The sequence below is a fragment of the Mercenaria mercenaria genome, chromosome 13 (assembly GCF_021730395.1).
Source record: "Mercenaria mercenaria strain notata chromosome 13, MADL_Memer_1, whole genome shotgun sequence".
NCBI lineage: Eukaryota > Metazoa > Mollusca > Bivalvia > Venerida > Veneridae > Mercenaria > Mercenaria mercenaria.
In genome coordinates, this window is record NC_069373.1 from 30,756,783 (window position 1) to 30,783,077 (window position 26,295).

Here is a 26,295-nt window from a genome sequence, read left to right on the forward strand (position 1 = left end):
TTCTTCCAGCTACAGGAATACTAACTGGTCTAGCCTCAGAGGTAAACTTCATCCTATTATTAATCCCCCGCCAAAAGTGGTGGGGGTTATAGAAATGGTCTCCGTCCGTCCTTCTGTCATTCCGTCCTTCCGTCCGTCTGTCCGTCTGTCCGTAATACTTTTGTGTCCGCTCCATATCTCCTAAACCCCTTGAAGGATTTTCATGAAACTTGGGTCAAATGATCACCTCATCAAGACGATGTGCAGAACCCATGAGTCAGCCATGCCGGCTCAAGGTCAAGGTCACAACTCGAGGTCAAAGGTTTGAGCCTTCCATTTTGTGTCCGCTCTATATCTCCTAAACCCCTTCAAGGAATTTTATAAAACTTGGGTCAAATGATCACCTCATCGTGACAATGTGCAGAACCCATGAGTCAGTCATGCCGGCTCAAGGTCAAGGTTACAACTGAAAGTCAAAGGTTTGGGCCTTCCATTTCGTGTCCGCTCTATATCTCCTAAACCCCTTGAAGGATTTTTATAAAACTTGGGTCTAATGATCACCTCACCAAGGCGATGTGCAGAACTCATGAGCCAATCATACAGGCTCAAGGTCAAGGTCACAACTCAAGGTCAAAGGTTTTAGCTTTCCATTTCGTGTCCGCTCTATATCTCCTAAACCCCTTCAAGGAATTTTATAAAACTTGGGTCAAATGATCACCTTATCAAAACGATGTGCAGAACCTACGAGTCAGCCATGCTGGCTCAAGTTCAAGGTCACAGCTTAGGGTCAAAGGTTTGAGCCTACCATTTTGTGTCCACTCTGTATCTCCTAAACCCCTTGAAGGATTTTCATGAAACTTGGGTCAAATGATCACCTCATCAAGAGCTCATGAGTCAGCTATGTCAACTCAAGGTCAAGGTTATAACTCAAGGTCAAAGGTTTTAGCTCTGTATCTCCTAAACCTTTGAAGGATTTTCATGAAACTTGGGTCAAATGATCACCTCATCAAGACGTTGTGCAGAATTCATGAGTCAGCCATATCAGGTCAAGGTCACAGCTAAAGGTCAAAGGTTTACCCTTTCACTATCCATAACAGTGGCGGGGGATTTAGCTGTCTTTCAGACTGCCTTGTTTTGATACATTAAAACATGATTCTTGAATGTATAATTTCTTAATTCTAGACTTTAAAACACCATAATCAAATGATTACGCAACAACGTCAGACATGCTGAATTGCAGATACTTAAATATAAAAAACCCCACCCCTGTTCGAGGGGTGATACAGAATTACGCAGTATTTCATTATTACTTAATTATTACCTAAAAAGGAAAGAAACATAAGTAAATGCTATTTCATAGATAAATATTTACCTCGTTAAGTGCAAATTTGGAAATTCTATTTAGGATACACTAAGGACTGAATTTGCATTTTGGTGACATTTTTACCATTATTAGATATAAATTCATCATACTTTTGCTGCGACAAAATGATCAAGAAGCTATATGTGTACACCAGCTGCAGGAATAGATTTCTTCCTTTGATGTTCTTTCTTAAAAGGCAGTTCCAATCATTCCCCATATCCCTCAATTATTTTTTTCTCCAAAATCTACTTAGGTACTGGTATTCAGGGAATTCCTATTCTTAACATTAACACTGACATACGGGGATATTAAAACTGTTGGCAAATTGACACCTTACAAAGTTGCTTGCATCAAGCCACGTTTACTTAAAAAGAGTTATTTTTCAAAATTCTTAATTACAGGCATATTACCCAAAGTATGATTTGGTAAAATATCAATGTGATAATTTGTTCGGTTATCAACTGTCAACAGCGTTAACCGAAAAACGTGGACTGCTGGTAACTTATTGATACATGAAATCGCAGATGAATATTTTATAAAGAAAATGAAATGTCCAAATTATCTATACTTCTAGGTCATCGATCTGTCATATTGTGTGGTTTTTGTGAAAAGTAATGATCCATGCTTTTTTTTTTTACTTTTAAGTTTATGTATAAGCTTATGATAGTTAAATTTATGAAAAGCTTTAAAGAAAGTCCTCTCAGAGTATGCCTGTCTGTTCTCTATTCTCTACCTATACCTACCTACTTGTGAATATTGACTGAAATGAGAAAGAAATTTAAGTAATCTGGTCAGTTGTTTAAATGTTCGGTAATAAGTGAAAATAAGATAAAAACACACCGGACTAATATTAAAACTTTACCACAGCCTGCTTTAAATGGGCAGTGTCAGGTAATGTTGCGATGTTGAAAGGAAGTTGGTTTCAATGGGTGATACTAAGTGGAGAGAAAAAAAAAACACGAGTACTTGTGATACTTGAGTTAACCTGTAGCTGTCCAAACGAAAGTGGATTTATATGCTTGATCAGTCTGATAAAAGTTTGTATAATCAAGCCTTGCTAATATATAGTACTGTGATTGCTTCCCGCGTAGAACATATATAATTTGTCAGAAGTCTTACCTCCGATGTTCTACAGATCGCCAGCCCAGATCTTCTTGCATGGGTGTAACAGTTGAAAGAGGCCGGCACGCATTTGGACCATTTGAAATTAGTAAATAGGCTATTTGTCTGGGTGTAAGCGCTCCAGATGGTAGATTCAATTCATATATATTCCAGCTTGGGCCTCACTCTGAGAACCTTGCACGTACATGCCAGTTCTTTTACTTTTTCGTGGTTGGTGTAATGTTTCGATTAATAAACCCAAGAGTTATATTAACGTTTGTTGTGACTTTTGAGATTCGAGTATTAATTAGGCCTATATAGGTCCCGCGTAAACTACGGAACTAGTCCAAAATATTTTGCATGAGGTACTGACTCTATATAAGACTTAGTTTATACTAATTTGCTTTAGCTCAATTGCGATGAAAGCTTATAGCTTATATGAACCACTCTCGAGTCCGCTTCCTGGTAAAACCAGAACTGGTGTCATATTAGAAGTCATGGTCGTGACCCCAGTGTGGCTGGACTGGTCATTATTTATTATTAATGACTTTTTATTTTTAGTGATGTGTAAGACTTGGCATTTTGAAGGGTTGAATTCCACGTGCAATTGCTTCTTTCAGCTGCATTCTTTAACTGATCAAAAACTACATGTAGGCCTACTTATATAAGTGGATTATAGTCAAAACGTACCAAAACCAAAATGTACCCAAAAATAAAAAGTCAAAATGTACCCACAAAAAGTCAAAATGTACCCACTACTAAAAGTCAAAATGTACCCAGAAATGTGACAGAAGTCAAAATGTACCCATATAAATAATGATCATTTATTTTGATTTAATTATCAAAGTAATGCATTTTAATGGAAAATAGCATGTATATTCAATTTCAATTCAATTCAATTTTCGATTTATTGCATAAAGCATGTAAATACAATGCCTATAGCAAATACAAACATCATATAATATGGAGCACAGAGAGTACATAAATATTTTCAGAAGAGATAATAAACTAATAAGTCAAACAATTTGTCACAATGTTATCACAAAACTTATATAATATTTTCACTTTGATATCAAACAATTAAACCTGTGTTCAGGGGTATATACACCCTATCTATACCTATACTGTAAACCAAATATATTATGAGTTTCTCCTTTCCATTGCCAGTTGTCAATGAATATACACCATAATTTAGCCTGTTTAGATAATATCTTTTGGATTATTGAATGCAATAGAAAAGCAGCGTCAGCTGTAGATCGATTATCACGAAACCCATACTGTGAATCTATATAAACATTTTCGTTTTCACACCACTTATTGATCCTATTTCTTAACAACAGTGAGAAAATTTTAGCAGTAACATTTACTATGGTTATACCCCTGTAATTCGAAGGAATATTTACATCACCTTTCTTATATACAGGTACAATTATACCCTTAGACCAAGATTCTGGGTATATTCCAGATTCATAAATTTTATTAAATATTAAACATAAGTGAGGTGAAATGAAATCTTTGGCATCTATAAAAAAGTCAGCTACATTATTTTCAATGTCAGAACTATTATTTCGATTCAATAAAGTTATAGTTTTTTTAATTTCATCAACCGTAATAGGAGCATCAAGTGTTTCAACATTTATATCAGGTTCAGGCGAAATAAAATCGAACCCTACATTATCATCATAATTCGGTGTGTTATACATCGTTGAAAAATATTGTTCAAAATCGTCTAACTTCACTTCACTTGATTTGGGACCATTTTTATTAAATTTCTTAATGTACTTCCAAAATTTACGAGGAGAATTTTTGCTAAGATCAAACAATTTCAATTTTTCTTTATTAAAAAAGTTAGCTTTCGCATGACGTTTTATTTTAGCATATTGACTTCTGCATTTTAAAAATGCATTTTTATTCTCGGCACAGTTATCTAAATTTAGTACACGCTTGGCTTGCATAAACGTCTCCTATAGTAAATAAAGTAGGAAATTTACAAACTCGGGACATTAAAGAAAGTCACTTTGATAATTAAATTAGGTGTCAATCACTCCATTGACAGTCTAATAAAGACAGGAGTAAAAAAATTCACAACAGGTGTGAAACAACTATGCTGTAGGTGCGAAAAGTAATCAATTATTGTGCTAATCTAGTTTTATTAGATCTACTTCTCTAACATTCAATCTACAACTTACATATATTTAAAATATTACATATAATACATAGCTGAATTTATGGGTATTTAAATACTAAATGCCAAAGTAATTGGGTACATTTTGACTTTTTTGGGTACATTTTGACTTAGCCAAGTGGGTACATTTTGACTTTTTTGGGTACATTTTGACTTTACCATGTGGGTACATTTTGGTTTGGGTACGTTTTGACCTGCACCCCTACTGATGATCAGATTATTGCTCTAACAGGAAGGTCTTAATACGGCGGTAGCTCGTAACAAAAATACTTGGGAGCTACGACCCTGCCCTGATCTATTAGTCCTAAAAATGACAAAAATCTTTTCAAATTATTATTTGAACAATTATGTGCGAGGATATTACCATCCAGAGGCGAATAAGGCAATTAAAAAAATATAACCAAATCGTGACCCAATCGTTACCGTAAGGGGAAGTAATCGCTGCGGGAGTCACTTACCGTTCCATGTTCTTCACAGCGCATGCGCTAGTTTTGTTTCCGCTGAATTATTTACTTCCGGGAAAGTATTTCGGAAAGTAAAAACATAACTTTTCACCTGTATATGGCTAACAACAGATCACATGAATTCATCTGCGATTGATGATGTAACTGACATTAATGGTAAATGAAATGACATAAGCGAATATCCATTGAAACGATTACAAAATGTATAGTGAAGCTGTCTATTTTGACAAATGATTTGTTTAAACACTGTCACTTTAACAGTTCAAGATAATTGGTTTTGCCAAAAAATGCGTTGTCATTGTTTGAATATCGCGATTGCCAGAGGATTGTTTAACCAATTGCCTAGACTGCCTGCCTAGCCTGTCTTCCAGATATGCTTAATATCAGGTCAAATACATAGCTATGTATGTAATGTATTAGCCTTACTCATTTGGCTTATCGGGATGACTTAATTTATGATCTGATATTTTATAGTTGTCATAGCGTATCTGCATTTTACTGTTAGGAAAACGAAGATATTGAAAAATCCAAAAAAGTTACAATATACTGGTCAGACTTACTTGCTTTAATACATAAACATTAGGCAGCCTAAACATTAATATTCATGTAGAATACTAGAATTTCTAGTAGAAACTTCAAATGGGTTGAATTTAATTCATAATTTTAAATAAGAGACTTAAATCTTCGAAAATATGATGAAACAGGTGCAAGGAGATATCTACCCGGACACCGGTTTCAATAAACAGCAGACTGCCAATGACACTAAATTGCAGAAACAAACCACAAATACATTCATAAAATGTCAGCGAGGCAAGTTTATGCTTTAATGTCAACATTAATTCATTATCAGAGATGTAATCATTACAAATACTTTGTTCATGTACCAGAAATCTGGATTTCCTAACAGAAATATGCAGAATATGTTTGGACGTGACAGAGACAGTGACAGTCAAAAGTTATCACGCTGTCCTGAAAAGTCCTTTGTTTTGGATTATGTGTGTATGATCTTTTCACCTTCAGCCAGGAGTTCCATTTGTCCGACTCGGGACATTTTCAAAAGACGCTCCAAGGACCTGGCATGATACTTGTCTGTGCGTCACTCAGGACCCGGGGGCATTTTCCTTTGTTAATCCTTTCTCTTAATCATTCATTTTACTACAATAAAACTGTCTCCTGTATTCTGAATAAACACTCTCGGTCACTGAAAGGGCTCATACACTAAATGAATGATAAGTAGTAAGGTATGGAAGGCGGAGTTAAACCACCCTTGACAGGTGATCGCAAGGCGAAACTTGTCAATTTCCAGTTTCTAATTGGTGAAAATGGCCCGAAGCTATGTCTGTTACACGGTGTTTGTGGACCAAAAGATGTGAAAAATCGATAATCTGTGTAATAAACAACATCCGTTATTGAAAGGAATGGTGCCAATTTGCAACAATTTTATTTGATTAGGCAGTCAATTGGCAATAATTAGATTACTGAATAAAATATGGATAATTATAATCATTATTTTGTGTGCTGGATATGATTTTATACGCAGTCGGTTGTTACGATATAGCAATTTTTTATTGTTACCGAAAAATGCTTTAAATAAGTAGAAATTGTAAGTTTTGAATAGCTATGATGAAAGAAAATAAATTAAAAACAGGTATTTTATCAATAATTTAAGTATTAACTTTCGTTTTCCATATTTGTCACCTATTTTCGTGACCCTGATTTTCGGATATATAAGCCCTATAATAATTATTATGAAATTAATTAATATTAATAAAACAACTTTATATTATTATTGTATATCCAGCTGCGTATTACTATAAGAAAATTTAGTCCATAATATTGACATGTTGGGATGTCCAGGACTCCTGATTTTGGAAAATCACCCTTCAAAATTTAGACCCAAGGGTCCTGGGACTCTTGGGTTTTCAGTTCAAGTGGAATCCCTGTTCAGCATTAAAAATTGATTTCATACTAACATACTTCTTATTTCAGAGTGTTATCAGCGTTGCTGTCTACTCCACCAATCAATAGTTTTACGCATCTGGTACCACTTGTAGTTAATTGTACACCTTGTCCAATGAAAAATTCTCTGAAATCTATCCTCTATCCAATTGGGATTTGAGCACATTAACAACACACTGTCTCCTCTTTAAGATTGTTCCAAGAATCAAGACATCTTTTTGGAAATGCATTCAAACTTGTCCAACAATTTGATTCAGAAATTTTGAAAATATACCATCTTGTAGGGTTGTCATTTAACTCAATCAGTACAGAAATTAATTTTCATAACTCTGCCTACAATATTGTTATTTAATGTGACAGTTGAATTTCAGAGAATTTTCAAAGATGATTCCCAGGTCTTTTTTCTTCTGAAACAATAAGTAAGTTCTTATTTTGTCCATTAATAGATCTGACATGTGAATATTTATGCTGCCGAGGCTGGTATCTACATTTACCAATCTGCATGGATTTACACTTCTGTATATAGAAAATTCAAGCAACCCTTGTTAACTCGGAATACTCAATTCATACAGTTTGAAAATATCTAACTGTAATTCATATTTATCATCAACAGTGCAGACAGACTTGTACAATTTACTATCATCTGCAGACAGTTACAGGAACATTGTAAATACAGGAACATTGTAAATTATCCGGCATGTCATTGATGTAATAGATAAAACAGGTCCAAGAACAGAACCTTGGAGAATACCAGATGTCACTTCTTTCCATTGTGAAGAATACCATTCAATACAAGTCTACCTTTATACACTAAGGCAGTCCTTGATCCATTAAAGTAAACTGCCATCATGATCAAATTATTGAATATTGTTTAGGTTTTATCAAAGAGCCAGGAATTATATGTACATGTGGCAATGACCCATCTGTACCTTTTAGCTCACCTGAGCATGAAGTGAGAACCTTGATTTGTGAAATTTCCAAGTTTCTTGTTTTCTTTATTTTTTCCCACCAACAAAATACTAGAAACTCTAAACCAAAAACCCCTCTAAACCAAAGTTTTTCTTTGGTCCATAGGGTGTTAGGTGATGAAGGGTTACAGTGTATACTTTTGGGACTAAAAATTCATGTCCACAAAAGTCATATTTGTTCTGGAGTTATGGCCCTTTTTGGACTTTGAAATAATATTACAACTACACCATAAGAACATAATTATGAAAATCTGTGTACATCATCCAGGTGAAGATGACATGCATATATTGTCATGACTTCCTTTTTTAATTTTTTTTTAGGAAATATTTTCAAGAATTTTTAAGGGGCATGTGTCATACAACAGGGAATTTTTAAGGGTGATTTTGGGGCCAAATTTGAGCCCCATTCCAATTGCAAAAATTTGCTTATTTTCCCAATTCTGAGATTTAAATTTCCCAAAAATCTGCCAAAAAATACCAATTTTATGGTAGTCTTAATTTTCAGGTTTCCAGTACTAGCTCGATTAGTTTCTGTTTTGATTCTTATTCCTTATATTTAATTGAGTTAACGCTGTTCCTGTGTCAATTGAATAACCGCGCCTGTACACAATCACATTTAATCATGCTCGTCAATTTTCACTGGAAATGAAAATATGTTGAGCAATTATAAGTAAATATTATATAAAGAAAGTCACTGAAAAGTATGCTGCTGACAACCAAAAGCTGTCTAGCTTCTAGAATTTTTCTAAACCTCTATATTGCTTTGTACTGTAAACCATACTGTCAAGGATCTTAGGTTTTGATTGATACTGCTGTAATAAAAATCTGCTCATAAATTGGGAGAGTCTCAGGGGTTGTGTAGTTAAGGTATTTGATTTCTAAGTCATATCCCCTTATTGCTGTGAGTTTGACATCTCGCTTGGTGAGTAGAATTCTTTCATGTGAGGAAGTCATCCAGCTGGCTTACCAGCAGTTGGTTTTTCTCCCCAGTTGTTGGCTCATGCCTGAAATATCGGCTGGAAGGATTGCTAGGGTCTTCCTCCACCATCAAATGCTGGAATGGCGCCATATGACGTATAATTGTGTCGGTGCGACATTAAACCCAAGCAAAACAAGACCAGTATAATCATGTGATCATAAATTGGATAAATAAAAACAATTTTCTTGTTTATACACCGATATCATTTTACAAGAATCAGATTTATGATTGAATTTAGCTTGTAACTTTTCTCTTTAATTTTTGCGTTCAATTCTTTGTAAGAAGTAAGAAAATAGACTACTACATATCCTGGCTGTGTTTATTCTCCTGTAAAACTATGTTAAATGGCATTTGCAATTTAAAATGAAATTATAAAATTTCAGTACATGTATTACCAAAAGGCAACATCCAGTAAGGCACCTCAAAAACATACAGTAGATTTTACAACCTATGTGACATCCTAGGAATCTTGAAAAAGATTAGACCAGAATAGGGGTCAAAATGTGCAAAGTGATATGTTTTATCTTTACAAATGCTTAATAATTATGTAAGTACTGTTAAACAAGTGATGACAGGATATTATTGTTATTTACTTAAATGAAAATGCTATGTTTAATAAAAACTATGTTTTTGTGAAGGTAAGTGTGGATGTAAAATGTCATTAAAGGATTGAGTGTATAATGTTTATCCCAACAGTATATGTTTTTATATGGTATTTCATTTTTTTATGCCCCCAAAGGGAGGCATATTAGTTTTCAACTGTCCGTCCATTCGTTCGTTTGTTCGTTCGTCACAACGTTAACTTTTTATGAAGGCACTTTACTCGCGAACCACTGCACCCAGGATCTTCAAACTTCTCATGCTGATAGTACTTATTGAGTACACGACCCCTACTGACTTTGGGGTCACCAGGTCAAAGGTCAAGGTCACAGGGCCCAATGTTAACTTTTTTCATGAAGGCACTTTACTCGCGAACCACTGCACCCAGGACCTTCAAACTTCACATGCTGATAGTACTTATTGAGTACACAACCTCTATTGACTTTGGGGTCACCAGGTCAAAGGTCAAGGTCACAAGGTCAAAGGTCAAGGCGCTGCGGGGGCATTTGTCACCATTAGTGACAGCTCTTGTTTTTTTTTTGAAAATTAAAAAAAATCTGCTAACAAATAAAAGGAAAATTGCAAAAAAGCAAGTTTTATGTCTACATCTACAAATGGATCTAGACTTGAAAAGATTGCGGACAAAAGAGAATATTAGAATATTGCTTGACCTTAAGCCTGCTGGCGGAAAGTGATTCTGCCTTTGGGACAAGTGCAGACCAAGATCTTGCAGGCTGATCTTGGTCTGCACTGATCGCTATTCAGTCAGTAGATTTTCCATGAACACCCCTTTGAGTGACAAGTGGTACTGCCAAAATTGAATGTTGGACCAGTCCATTTTTTGAAATTTAGAAGGGTAAAGGTTAAACTAGATAGACTTTGAACACTCTTTGCCCTATAGACAAAATAATGGATGTCATCACCTTTGATTTTGTTGCTAAGCATGAACAGGTGCACATACATGTATTATGAAAAGTGCCCTGATATCTGACAGAAACTAACATATAGAAAGTGAATAACTCACTTGATCCAAATACACCTTATTTATGTTCAGGTGACAAAAATCAAACATACAAATGTCTATGGCTAAATATAAATGAAACATTGTCTAAACAGAAAACGTTTTGCTCATCATGTTCATATGAAACTACACACATGAAGAAAAAAAAAGAATGCAAATTTTAGTTTTCTTATATCACAAACCCATGTCTTTACTCACATACTGATATTAATACATCTTATTTGGTTCATAAGTTTCATGTACACATGTCAGAATATAGGGTGTTTGTAAAATACTTTATATAAACCTGCCTGGTTTAAACGATTATGTCTTTAACCGGCTTTTGGAATTGTTACCATAAATACCCTGGTTTAGAGGGAAGTAGCAGATGGTCTGATATTGTTATAAAGTGCTGTTTCCAATCATGCTACAGTTCAAACCATTTTATGTAAAATACTAAGAAGATGCTTCTTAATTCTTCAGGTTTGTCCATGGTGTGAAGTCAGGATGAAATATGGCTGATCGATCTAGGGAAATTCTGAGAGAAAACTGGAAAACTTTGCCATACTTTCATGAAAACTTCAAGTCAACTGATGATGTAAGTCAAGAAAGGTCAAAATTATTGAAGATCTGTGTTGCTTGTTATGTCCAGTGTGTTTATTTAAAAAGAATTAACCTTACATTTAAGAAATAATTTATAGCAAAAGATTGTTTTAACATTATTTATGCACAATGGGTGGTTATACGTTGGGCGTAATAATTTAATGAGGGCACATTCCGAGTGAAATTATTTGTACAACATATTACCGCCTGAGTGTATAAATAGTGTTAAAACACGGTTTTGCTATAAATTATTTGGATTCTAATATGCTGAAATCTAAAACAGAAGATAAACTATTAGTAGCACCCTCTTTATGGCAAAAAAAAAACTTTGACAGCACCGCACATTAATGTGACGTCATTCTAGCGTAAGCATGTTTTAACAGAGACAAGCATATTATAATAAAAGTTCTTGAAGGGATATCATCTTGCTGTAGCAAACCAGCGTAATCCACAAAATCCAGTAACATAGTGGTAGAAATAGTTCTTTAATATTATAGTTAAAATTAGTAAATTCTAGAATACTTTCTTTCAAGTATGATTTTTTCGCAGAAAGTCACTGAAGAGCGTGCATTTTTTCCATCTTGTAAGGAGATCTCTCAAGTTTCTTACGCCGCATTAATCTGAGACTTGTAAATGTTACTGTGCAAACGTAATATGTTGTTTGTTTCACAGGTTTCCCATTTTATAAAGAAGAAGTCAAAGGGTAAACCAGGATCCTTCTTGCTGAGACCTAGCAACAGAAATAGGGATCTTCTAACTGCCTCTGTTTTGTAAGTATATACTTTCAGATTTTTTAGCTCACCTGAGCACAAAGTGCTCGTATAGATCTATTGTGATCATTAATCATTGTTTGTAAGAATTTCTACACTTTACTTCACTCACTTCAAACAACAGATTGTGTGTAACATTTGGTAGAGGCAGATGAAACTTGGCCTGAATGTTTCTTGGATGGTCCTCTTTCAAATTTGTTCAAAGGGCTTCGCTCTGCTGCATATAGGACACCAGAGCTTAAATTAGAAAAATATTCGTACAGTATTTCCTACACGACTGGGCCAATTTTGAAATAATTTCACAGAAAAGTTCCTTTGGTGACCCTCTACTCGTTAAGTTACTGTACTTTGTCCAAAAATATGGCCAATAGGGAGTGTAATCAATTTTACCTACATGTGTAGTGGGAAAAATCTTCTCAGAAATTGCTAGCCTGATTTCTAAATGATTTCACACAATGGTGAACATTTCCTTTGAAAATCCACTTCTAAAAAAGTTTAGTTTATTCTAATTTGTCAGATACCATGGCCACCAGAAAGTCTGATCATTTTTACCTGTATACACATGTATATATAGTGAAAACTTTAAAGTCTTTTTACCAAAAACTGGTGGTACTTTTGAAAAAAGTTGCACCCAACTGATAAATGGACGACCCTCTGCTAAAGTGTTTTGTCAAAACTCTTGGCAACCATAGGGTGTATTCACCTTTGACTGTATGTATATAGCAGACATACTCCTTGGGTGACAGTCTACCAAGATTGTTGAAATTATTTTGATTTGTCAAGCAAACATGGCACCAGAGCTAAAAATAGGGAAAAAATAATCCCAGTTATAAGGCCATGGTTAAATCTGTACAGGCCTGGCCCTAGCAGTAATGTGAAAATTTGGATTCAGAAACAGTCCTTTCCATTTAATCTGAATGTTGAAGGCTAGATTTCAAATGCTATGTCAGCTTCTGCTTTTAACAGATTGATTCTGTTATAAAAATGTCTTGTGGTAATTGCAAATACATACGTAATGAGCTGTGAAATTCAGGTGAGCAATCTGGACTATTATGGCACTCTTGTGGACATTACGAATACCGTTATCTAATTTGTTATCTGTGTGCTGATCAGTATGATGTTATAATGTTCAGTGATATTGTTCCAGTCGTGAATGCAGCTGTAAGTGGTAACATAAATTGGTTGTGAATAAATTTAAGTGATTTTAATATGTCATTTGGAAGCAATCCTATCGATACCAAATTAAAGTTTTTTGTTACGGGAGACAAAGGTATTCATGAAATAGATTTGAACATATTTGTGCAATTTTAATGAGTTAATTGAAAGAAACAGAAGTTGTCAACTAACAAAGTCTAGTTATTACCTTGCCTTGCAATATTTCATCCAACAAACATGTGACAAAATTTAATACCATGGTCTGATAAAGATCTGACCAAAAAAATATGAACTGATAAAAACAGCTTGAAAAAGAAAGGTGATGGCAATCTCCGGGTAATATTTGAGTATGACATAAAGTAGATTGTGTAAGCAAAGTCATGAAAATATGCATGTCTTGGATCAAAGTATGTGACAGAGTGTTTCTAGCTCAACTATTCGAAGAAATTAGTATGAGCTATTCTACTCACACTGGCATCGGCGTCATATTTTGTTTAAAGTTTTGCATATAAGTATATGTACATCATTTAAAGGCATATAGCTTTTGAAGCTCATTTTTAGCTTGACTATAGGAAGTAGGGAGGGCTGACCTACTCGACCAGGCATCAGTGTCCTTCCACGTTCGCACTTTGGTTAAAGTTTTAACGCACTTTCTCTTTATCTCTGTAATTACTTGATGGGATTTGTTTCAAACTTAAAATAGTTATTCCTCATCATCACCCGCATTATATGGCCCAAGGGCCACAACTCTCACACCAATGTTTCATGAACTATCCCCCATTTTTACTTAGAATTTCAGGTTAAAGTTTTGATGCACTTTCACTCTATCACAGTTATTATTAAATGGATTGATTCAAACTGAAAGTAGTTGTTCCACATCATCTCCCACATCAAAAGACACATTATAGGTCCATATCTCCGGTATCAATATTTAATGAATTACATCCCCCCACACACTTTTACTTAGAACTTCAAGTTAAAGTTTTGATGCACTTTCTATCTCCGTTATTACTAAATGGATTTGATTCAGACTTAAAATAGTTGTTCAACATCATCACTTACATCATATGAGACAAGGGCCATAACTCTTGCACCAATATTTCATGAATTATCCCCCCTTTTTACTTAGAGTTTTGATGCACTTTCATTCTATCTAAGTTATTACTAAATGGATTTGATTCAAACTTAAAATAGTTGTTCTGACTTATCACCAACATCATATGACACAAGATGCATAACTCTGGCACATTTTTTTTATGAATTATGCCCCCTTTTACTTAGAATTTAAGGTTAATTTTGATGCATTTTCACTATATCTCAGTTATTACAAAATGGATTGGATTTAAACTTGAAGTAGTTGTTACACATCATCACCCACATCATATGACACAAGGTGCATAACTCTTGCACCAATATTTTATGAATTATGCCCCCTTTTTGCTTAGAATTATACTTATTTAGTGTTTTGATACACTTTATCACTCTTATTACTTAATATTTTTGACACAGACTCGAGCTATTGTGCAATATCTTCATCCACCATTGGAGTCATTAAACACTCCAGTGACCACTTCAGCTTCCTCAGATTTGCCCAGTTCCACTATCCAGGATCGAAGTAGTCGAGCACGCTGTCTCCGGTGGCAGCTCATTTCAGTTTCTAGGTCGATTACCAACCTCACTGGGTCAAGTCCCATAACTCTGACCTGTATCTTGGGTTAATTATGCCCCCTTTTGGTTAGAAAATCCTGGTTAAAGTTTTGCATGCAAGTTACATCTCAAAAACTAATGCAAGTATTAGGTTGAAACTTCACGTGTCTTCGGGGTTACAAAACTAGGTCATAACATCAAGTCCCAGAACTCTGACATGTATTTTGCAAATGTGTGTCTCATTTTGAACTTAAAAACTTCTGGTTAAAGTTTTGCATGCAAGTTAAGTCTGCAAAACTAGTGCAGATACTGGATTGAATCTCTATAGATATTTTAACATTTTAGGGTAATATTCAGACCTGGGGTCAATTACTTTAAAATGTAATTAATTAAATTACAATTACATTGAGAAATGTCGAATTAAATAACAATTACCATTATATCAAATTTAACAATGTAATTAATTAAATTACAATTACATAGCAAATTGTAATTAATTACATTCAATTACAATACCAAATGTGCTACTTCTTACATGAACACTGTAGCAAAGTTCTTTTACTTTGTACTACATATACATAATAATTCACCTGTAAACTGATCTCAATTATTTCAAAATTGAATTTAAGCTCAAAGTAAAATGTGTGTTTGCGGGAAATCATCACTCAGTCTTTAATATTATTGCAAAAGGAGCTAAAAGTCAGCCCAAATTAATAGTTAATACATTGTCAAGCAGAATTCGGTTAGAGAAGAATGATGCATGTAAAGTCAGGTATTTTCTCTGAGGTCTGAATTTCTCTGAAGTTTATATGATCATGGTTCTGCAATATGTTTCTAATTTAACTAGTATACTTCAGTATTTAATCATTTACATTTTAAACATATATTTAAATTTTTTATTCTTGACACTACATGTTATCCAAAGACCACATTGAAAATAAGTTGTAAAACATTCATAAGCCATCCTAGAATAACTGTGTCATTAAAACTGTAGAATACTCATAATGTCTACAATAATTATATTTTTTTATCTTGTTAGAACTGTGATGTCAAATGCTATCTTGTTTGTTTCATTTAATACAACAAATTTTATCACAGATAAAAAAATGATATGCTAAGCATTTCAGTTTTTGCTCTGATAAAAATCTAAATAATAATGATGCAAATAACAATTTCAAATCATAATTTGATCATTTTCTCCAAAAACATAGTGACAAACATCATCAAGATCACCAGTTGGTTCTAATAAGACAGTTATATCAGAACAAAGGAGCTATGTCCAAGGGATTAACACCTACCATAATATTCTATTATTATTTTTCACAGCTATGAAATGCAAATTAGCATGTTAAAGTGAAGTGTCACTGGTAATAAACGTATATATACTATTTGCACAACAAATTGGATTAGCATGTGCCATGTAATTGGAAAGTAATTGAAATGTAATTGTCAATTACACCCCAAAACTGCTCTGTAATGAATTAAATTACAATTACATGTAATTGATAAATGACCCAATTACAAATTACATTCAATTACTTAGGAAATGTAATTTAATTGCAATTAATTACAATTACATTTTTAATTACCCCAGGTCTGGTAATATTCCTGTTTCTTGGACAACAGTTAGTATTAAATTGCTGTAAATAACAGGACTGCTGAAAACTAACATTTTTTTTCAAGTCTTCACCAGACTTAATTTATATTGCCAATCAACTTGATAAAATGATCCTCTGTCATTGCAGCTCCATCATAGTTCTAGTGTACAAGGTAAGACCTCTAGTGTTCTAGAATGGCAGAAATTAGCAAAAATAAAGGTTTCGCAACTATGGGTCAAATCTCCAAAATATGTTTAAAAAAGTGAATTTTAAGTATTAAACCTTTTATTTGTATCATAGAAGAAATGTGAATTAACTTTACAGGTTTACCTACATGTTGTTGAGATGCATTATATTCATGCATTAAGCTCTATTTACAGGGTACCTGACCACAGTGTACGGCATACCCACATACAGATAGAGGAGGATGGTTCTCGATCAGGATGGAGATATTTCCTTGTCGTGGAAAAGAAGTTTGAAAGCATCGACCAGTTAGTGAATTACTATAGGCAACACCCTGTGAAAAATCTAGAAAATGTAAACAACGTGTACTTTCAGAATCCTATTTATAGATCTGATGTAAACGCCAATTTATACACAGAACAAAATGGGTCCAGCGGAGGAAGATTTATACCAAACCGGGCTTTAAGTGTGTCAAGTTTGAGTATAAGTAGTCGGAACTCTGACCGATCCGTTGACAGTATGAATAGCATTCCTCCTCCTTTACCAGTACGACCAATTGGTCGAACTCAGAGTATGGACACTAGCTCAGGTACATGGGGATCAAACAGTTCACAAGTGAATAGCCTACCTTGTAATGACATTGGAAGTAGACCACCATTGCCACTTCCAGAAACTTCAGCAAAGAAAGATGAAGGTGGGGCGTACGGTTACTCTAGAGCTAGAGATGTCACTGAAGACATATCCGAAAAACTTAAAGACGTGTTAAAATCAAGTGAACGTTGTGAATGCGGCATTCCTAGAAACCTAGCAGAATTACCCATGGGCTGGACTGTACATCTAAGCAAAGACCCTCTAACCCGTGGAAAACTTTTCTATCAAAGTGAGGATGGAGTTACGTCTTGGCAGCTACCGCAGCAAGTAGAAATGCAGCTAACTAAGGTTCACATATCAAATTTACGTCAAATTGACCAAAATTGGAATGTTCGAAGGCAAAGTGGTACTTCACTTAGCAAATTGACTTAATACTGGTACGATAAAGGTCTGTGATTTAATAATACATGTTATAGTGTACTGTAGGTCAACCCAATTTATGTTTGTTGCTATACTTATTAGACAGCAAGTGAAATGTGAATTATTGTAAATTATAAATATTTAGAAAAAAACTTTTTCAGAGGTCCTTAAACTTCAACAGCTAAAAGTGAAGATTATTGTATAAAAACTTTTAACTGAACTTGCTTCATTCATATTATTGCATCATTTAAGATTAGTTGGAAATTGAAATGGTATTTGCTTTCTGTAAAATAATATACTAGAAACTGAAGCAGAAGCCTTTGGGTACTTGTAGAAATAATTTTCTTGAATTAATACTTAAAACCAGTTATACAATAGCTGTAAGCTTTGTATCTAATCTGAGCAATATTTACTTAACCAGTCAGTAATTTTTAGTTTGAAAGATCTTTCATGAATTACATTGGGAGTGTAGTTATAGAATGGCATTTACATGTATGGATGGTATATCTGTTTTTATCCTGTCACTTGCAGTATTTTCGACCCGATATCAGGGTGCCGTATATCTTTTTTGATATACCGTCAGTTGATCATGTGACCAGTGATATACGGTCAGTTGATCATGTGACCTTATGATCGATATTGTTGTCATAAGAAATTTTGCAACGAAACCATCATCATTGTGTTGGAAATGTCCGAACTAAGAAAATGAGTGGTCAAATAATGAGTTTTTATTCAAAAACGAAGAAGTTATTGCGATTTTGCCGGTAATCACGTCATTATATAAGTGACGTCATTACGAATATGACGTCATTAAAGCGGTTGTCGCACACTTTTTTTGTAAAAAAAATTGCCAAATATCGGAAAATGAAGTAATGACAAGATAAATAGAATAATAGGTTAGTGCCTAAGATGGAGAAAGTTTATCTGGCTCGGCTCCGGACGTTATCAGGTTCGCCTTAGGCTCACCCGATAACCTCCTCCACCTCGCCAGATAAACTTTCTCATCTACGGCACTAACCTATTATTCTCTATAACAGATGGTTCAGGTTAGGACAGCTTACAGTTTATGTATTAGATATGAGGGTCATCATGTCAAAAGTTTTTTTACTAAAATTTTAGTTAAGTTAGTCGAAAACCAGTATTTCACCTCACTAATGTAAAACAAATGTAAAACTACAAGAAAATTGGGGCAAAGCCATTGAAAGGTCAGCTAACATTTTGTAGAAATGCTAACATTTTGTAGAAATGCTAACATTTTGTTATGTGCAGAATTCTTATGTCAGGTAATACTTTTAAACTTTGACACCTCTGAATTAAATCTGAATAATTGTTATTGACCCTTTATGAGGCCATGATTGAAATGAAATGGAATTTTGTTTTTACCCTATGAAATGGTATTAACTGGTACAAAATGTTAGGAAGTAATGGACATGTTGTTAGACAGGTGTTCTGCCCACAAGATGATATGAGCCGTGCCGTGAGAAAACCAACATAGTGGCTTTGCGACCAGCATGGATCCAGACCAGCCTGCGCATCCGTGCAGTCTGGTCAGGATCCATGCTGTTCCCTAACAGTATCTGTAATTCTTATAGACTTTGAAGCGAACAGCATGGATCCTGACCAGACTGTATGGATGCGCAGGCTGGTCTGGATCCATGCTGGTTGCAAAGCCACTTTGTTGATTTTCTCATGGCACGGCTCATATGCACCAGTGTGAGAGAATTACATGTATTTATATTTCGCTGATTTTTGCTCAAGCATTGTGTTACTCTCCAGTATTTGCACTGCTCACTATAAAATGCTCCTGTTTGCAAATTGTGTATATAAATGGGTCAAAAGGCCCCCAAATCAAAATATATATTGTAAAATTTACTTTGCAATCATATGAAATAGATTCAGTTCTGTATTTGTAAACTCAGTTTACTCTGTATGGAGCAGACACTGTTGAGAAGAATGAAAATACTTTTGATTTGACACAGGTTGTTGCTGTGGGGTGTAAAGAAAAAGAAGTCAGGGTTGGTATTAAAGTGGGAAATACTGGTAATTCCTTGGAAGTACTGGAAATATGAGCAAGACCAAAGTTTTATTCTTCAGAATCAGATGTAGTTATGACCGGTAAATATCAGTATGAATTACGCCCCCCTGGAAAATACTTGCAAACCCTGAAAGAAACTTGTTCAGTTAGGGAAAAAAACATTTGTCTTTATATGATGGTATATGCTTTTCAGAAGAGTTTTTAACATAAGGTATGATATCATAATGAAATACTGCTTATGTGCTATGTATTTTAACAAAAGCAGAGCAACTGCCACCAGTAAAATGAATTTGTCTCCCCATTGATTTTGTGTTGTCTGTCAGTCTGTCACAAAAGTTTGTCTGAACTTCCTTTTTGAAACTACTGCTGGGATTACAACTAAACTTTGAAGACATGATACCAAGGCTAATTTTGCAAATGGACAAAATTTTTGATAGATTGATTTTTGTGCACCATCATTTCTAAACCAATCATATTCCAGTTTGAATACAGGTCAGAGCAGACAGTTGAGATACATATGCCCTTGAATGATTAAAAGTGCCATATTTTACTGTTAACAGTCTCTTGCACCTTCTTTTCTCAATGAATCCATATCATGTGTACAATTTTAAAGTCAATGCCAAGTTTGAGTACTGGTGTGGTCACACTATTGCTTGATGAGTTATGTCCCCTGGATTTAGTTATGCTTTTAATGCAGTGTAACTCTTGTATAGTTAACAACACATACATATACCAAACTTGGTATGTGAATTGATGTTCAGGTATGTTTTACATAGGTTAGGTCTTTGTGAACTTGACCTTGAATTAAGAGCAATGGTAATGGCACTCTGGTGAGTGATAAAGGACCCCCATGTCCCTCCTCTTTGTTTGCTTTTGTTGATTAGTATTGGGTTCATGAAATGTCCTCTTTACTTTTAAGCTTTTCTATTTGCCGGAAGAATTAATTAGTGTCACAGACATTGTACTGCTTTACATGTACGTTTGTCATTCCTCCAGTACATGTCTTTGTGCTTTACCCAGATATTGCATAGACATCCTCTCATTTAAAATGAGCCGTGCCATGAGAAAACCAACATAGTGGGTTTGCGACCAGCATGGATCCAGACCAGCCTGCTCATCCGCGCAGTCTGATCAGGATCCTTGCTGGTTGCTAACAGTTTCTCCAATTCCAATAGGCTTTAAAAGCGAACAGCATGGATCCTGACCAGACTGCGCGGATGCGCAGGCTGGTCTGGATCCATGCTGGTCACTAAGCCACTACGTTGGTTTTCCCATGGCGCGGCTCAAATGAAACTGTATCGGGAGACATGAACTGGATTCTTCTCTGCTTTAGTATATCAGTGAGTGGTGTATCTTTGTATCGCACTCCTAGGCTTGTCTCATGTTGTACAGAACATTTATCATACTGGCAGTGTATTTATCATACATATTTTTTCATGTTTGTATACTCTGTAGCTAATTTTTACAGTAATTACCTCCCTTGGTTAAGGTTTCAGTATGTATGCATGTAACAAATCCTATGCACAGTAATTGTTGTGTCTGCTTAGAATTGTCTGATACCTTTATAAAGCTTGCTAATTTATGAAGTTTTAGACTGCTTTATTAAGTTAATACAGGTAATTTATTGTTGTCTCTTTGTATAGATGGTCAGCTCAGTAGTGTTCGGAATTTTGTTATTTCATGGTTATTTTGAAATATATCATAAGAAATTGTACACATATGTACATGTATTATTAGGTTATTTTGTGTAAAATATTGCTACTTTTTCAGCAAGCACCCATTTGATAAAACATTTTGGAAGCGCTAGTAGGCAAGTCTAGTGTGTTTTCTAAATGGGTACAAGTCCAATATATACAGTATTGTCGAGGACAGTGTTAAATTATCTTTTCATTCTATACATATTTTTCTCAGTTAAGAAAGGAAAACAATCCAATAGACACTTTAAAACATCTACACAAACATTGCACAAATGTCTCCTGCAGATACTGCCATTGGTCTACAGCTTTTATCATTTACATTGCCCTTATCATGCTGGACACGATTGGTTCAGCCTTTGCGACCAGTGTAGATCATGATCAGCCTGCATGTCCATGCAGTCTGATCATGATCTGCACTGTTCACCAATCAGTTTTTTTGGTAAAGCACCACTTTTAATAGTTAATAGTACTGTCTAAATTTAAAGATGGACAAATTCATTATAGAAATTTAGCAGGGTAAGGGTTAACATTCAGATTCTAATCAGATTTGTTGCTTCATCCAGTATGTTTTATCCAGTATGGAAATATATTTGACAGTCACACGGTTCAGATTTAAATCATTGATTGGAAGAGAAAAGTAGGTATAGAATGAAAAATAATGAATTATTTGAAGAGAAGTATCACTGTATCAGTGATACATTACATTTTTTTTGGCTGTTAAAATTAGAGCTGTTAAAATTAGAGCTGTCAGTGATACAACCCTATAAATACATAAACAGTTCCATGAAATAGTTAGATATCAGCATTGCATGCACCAGCATCCAGAATGTTTTAGTCCGTAGGATTTTTGTTAGTCCATAGGGAAGTATTTTAATTTGGAACCCGTGGCAAGTTAACAGTTGACATTCTGTCCAAATTGTAAGCATAGATCATTTGAAAGATACTATAAAAATTCTCCTTATTTAGATATTATTTTTTATGCAAATTCTTACAAATTTTTTCTGAGGTGTTGTTTTTAGATAATGATTGCTAATTTTTGTGAATAGTCAATTTAGCATCATCTGGATATTATTTTTCAAGACATTTATTATAATATTGCCTTTGTAAATCTGTTGAGGATAGTTTGGGTTTAAAGAAGGTCTCCATGCATGTAACCCAACTGAATTCTAGGGATGCATATCAGTGTTGGTCAACAAAAAACACCCTAGTTCAAATGAATTGAGAGATTAACCAGAATTTGTACCATCTGTTATCTAAATAATAATAAGAAACAATGGTAGAGGTTGCGAGTGAAATAAAGCAATTGTGTAATTCTGTTTTATGCTTATGTAAAACATTCAGGTGTTGATGTCATTTTATGTATAGAAGATGCTGGTTGAATTGACTTTTATCTATTATAGGCAAAGAAATAAGATATTTGTGAGGTTTCAGCAAAAAGAGTTGAAGTATTGCGTCTTTTTATATTAATTTATTAAACTTGTGTATTGTAATGAATATGAAAAAAATGCTGGGCAGAGCAAGTTTGATAAATTCTGTGTGAAAAGACACTCATGTAACATCCTCTTTGTAATGTATAAAGGTTTCTTATTACAAGATATATTGTCGCTTCTATTTTTGTACATAACAGTTTTAGGCCTTCCTGCAGCTTCATATTAATATGATCTGACATATTGTTACTTGTTGCACATAAAGTTCAAATTTCAGTCCCATTGCCTTTCAATACAGTAAACTCAGACTTTGTGTATACATTTGTTTTTATCCCTGAAGATGGGCATATTAAAATAACACTGTCCATGCATGTTTCCTTGTAAATTCTTGTCCGGGCTTTAACTCTGCAATCCATAAAGAGAATTTTAAATAACTTGGCATAAATGTTCACCATAATGAGATGACAGGTCATGCACAAGACCCCAACCCCTAGCTCTGATGTTCAGGTCACATTTAGAGGTCAAAGGTTAAAAGTGTCTGTTTCCTGTATGGTCCATAACTGCCAGCCATGAAGGGATTTAGAAATAAATTGGCATAAATGTTTACCATAATGAGAAGATGTGTCCTGTGCAAGACCCAGACCCCTAGCTCTAAGGTCAAGGTCATACTTAGAAGTCAAATGTTAACAGGGTCTGTTTCGTGTCCGGCTCATAACTCTGTCATTCATCAATGAATTTTGAAATTACTTGGCATAAATGTTCCCCATAATGAGACAACATGCCGTGCGGAAGATCCAGACCCCTAGCTGTAATGTCAAGGTCACACTTAGAGGTTAAAGGTTAACATAGTCTGTTTCTTGACCGGTCCATAACTCTGCCATCGATGAAGGGATTTTAAAAATTAGTAGGTATAAATGTTCCCTATCTTGAGGTGACATGTCATGCACAAGACCCAGACCCCTAGCTCCAAGGTCAAGGTCACACTTAGAAGTCAATTGTTAACAGGGTCTGTTTCTTGTCTGCCATACGTCAGTGGATTCTAAAATTACTTGGCACAAATGTTTTCTATAATGTGTTGATATGTCATGCGCAAATTAATGTTACTTCATGCATTGTACAGTAAACTGTTATTTGTATGATTAATAATTTTTTGGGGGGAGGGGGTGGGAAGGGTATTTGGTGAAAGTTAACCTGAAAGATCTTTGGGGATAATATCAAACACAGTGGGGATGTTATCAAACAGATACTTTCTAATTATACATGTAATAATTGTTTTGATCAGGAATTTAAATTAAACTGTTGTGAATGGCTAGAAGTTATCACATGTTACTCCTTATCTTAAGTTAATGGCCAGTGCAGATTTGTTCTTCCTACTGCTTTGTTTCTAGATTTTTAGTACCCCACCTCTTTTTTAGCTCACCTGAGCAATGCTCAGGTGAGTTTTTCTGATCGCTCGATGTCCGGCGTCCGTCATCCGTCGTCTGTCGTCTGGCGTCTGTCGTCTGTCAACATTTAGCTTGTGTATGCGATAGAGGCTGTATTTTTCAGTTCTTCTTCATGAATATTGGTCAGAATGATAACCTTGATGAAATCTAGGCCTAGTTCGAAAATGGGTCATCTCAGGTCAAAAACTAGGTCACTAGGTCAAATCAAAGAAAAACCTTGTGTATGCGATAGAGGCTGTATTTTTCAATTGATCTTCATGAATATTGGTCAGAATGATTGCCTTGATGAAATCTAGGCCGAGTTCGAAAATGGGTCATCTCGGTTCAAAAACTAGGTCTCTAGGTCAATCAAAGAAAAACCTTGTGTGTGGATAGAGGCTGTATTTTCAATTATTCTCATGAATATTGGTCAGAATGATAACCTTGTTGAAATCTAGGCCGAATTCGAAAATGGATCATCTCGGGTCAAAAACTAGGTCACTAGGTCAAATCAAAGAAAAACCTTGTGTATGCGATAGAGGCTGTATTTTTCAATTGATCTTCATGAATTTTGGTCAGAATGATGACCTTGATGAAATCTAGGTCGAGTTCGAAAATGGGTCATCTGGGATCAAAAACTAGGTCACTAGGTCAAATCAAGGAAAAACCTTGTGTATGCGATAGAGGCTGTATTATTCAACTGATCTTCATGAAATTTAGCCAGAACGATTACCTTGGTAAAATCTAGGCCGAGTTCAAAAATGGGTCATCTAGGGTCAAAAACTAGGTCACTAGGTCAAATCGAAGAAAAGCATTGTGTATGCGATAGAGGATGTAGTTTTCAATTGATCTTCATGAAATTTGGTCAGAGTGATTGCCTTGATGAAATCTAGGTCGAATTTGAATATGGGTCATCTGAGGTCAAAAACTAGGTCACTTGGTCAAATCAAAGAAAAACCTTGTGTATGTGGTAGAGGCTGTATTTTTCAATTGATCTTCATGAATTTTGGTCAGAATGATTGCCTTGATAAAATCTAGGTCGAGTTTGAACATGGGTCATCTAGGGTCAAAAACTAGGTCATATCATTATCACAAGAGACCAGTTTTTTGGTCCAATCTTAATGAAAATTGGTCAGAATATTTGTTTCCATGAAATCACTAGGTCAAACATGTTTTACACTGTTATGGAGTGTTTCTTAGGTGAGCGACCTAGGGCCATCTTGGCCCTCTTGTTCATTTAATCTTCATGAATATTGGTCAGAATGATAACTTTGATGAAATCTAGGCCGAGTTCGAAAATGGGTCATCTCGGGTCAAAAACTAGGTCACTAGGTCAAATCAAAGAAAAACCTTGTGTATGCGATAGAGGTGGTATTTTTCAGTTTATCTTCATGAATATTGGTCAGAATGATTACCTTGATGAAATCTAAGCAGAGTTCGAAAATGGGTCATCTCGGGTCAAAAACTAGGTCACTAGGTCAAATCAAAGAAAAACCTTGTGTATGCGATAGAGCCTGTATTTTTCAATTCTTCTTCATGAATATTGGTCAGAATGATAACCTTGATGAAATCTAGGCCGAGTTCGAAAATGGGTCATCTCGGGTCATAAACTAGGTCACTAGGTCATATCAAAGAAAAACCTTGTGTATGCGATAGAGGCTGTATTTTTCAATTGATCTTCGTGAATTTTGGTCAGAATGAATGCCTTGATGAAATCTAGGCCGAGTTCGAAAATGGGTCATCTCGGATCAAAAACTGGGTCACTAGGTCAAATCAAAGAAAAACCTTGTGTATGCGATAGAGGCTGTATTTTTCAATTGATCTTCATGAATTTTGGTCAGAATGATTACCTTGATGAAATCTAGGCCGAGTTCGAAAATGGGTCATCTGGGGTCAAAAACTAGGTCACTAGGTCATATCATGTAAAAACCTTGTGTATGCAATAGAGGCTGTATTTTTCAATTGATCTTCATGAATTTTGGTCAGAATGATTACCTTGATGAAATTTAGACGAAGTTCGAAAATGGGTCATCTGGGATCAAAAACTAGGTCACTAGGTCAAATCAAAGAAAAACCTTGTGTATGCAATAGAGGCTGTATTTTTCAACTGATCTTCATGAAATTTAGCCAGAATGATTACCTTGATA

At 34.9% G+C, this 26,295-nt stretch overlaps 1 protein-coding gene across 1 annotated transcript; it reads left to right on the plus strand.

Moving 5' to 3' along the window:
• Positions 1 to 5,113: 5,113 nt before the first annotated feature.
• Positions 5,114 to 23,687, plus strand: LOC123529015 (uncharacterized). The gene is made up of 4 exons (XM_045309182.2): positions 5,114 to 5,248; positions 11,082 to 11,196; positions 11,874 to 11,971; positions 16,752 to 23,687. The coding sequence occupies exons 2-4, from the start codon at positions 11,113 to 11,115 to the stop codon at positions 17,575 to 17,577; spliced, it is 1,008 nt and encodes a 335-aa protein (XP_045165117.2). The 5' UTR covers positions 5,114 to 5,248; positions 11,082 to 11,112; the 3' UTR covers positions 17,578 to 23,687.
• The last annotated feature ends 2,608 nt before the right edge of the window (positions 23,688 to 26,295 follow it).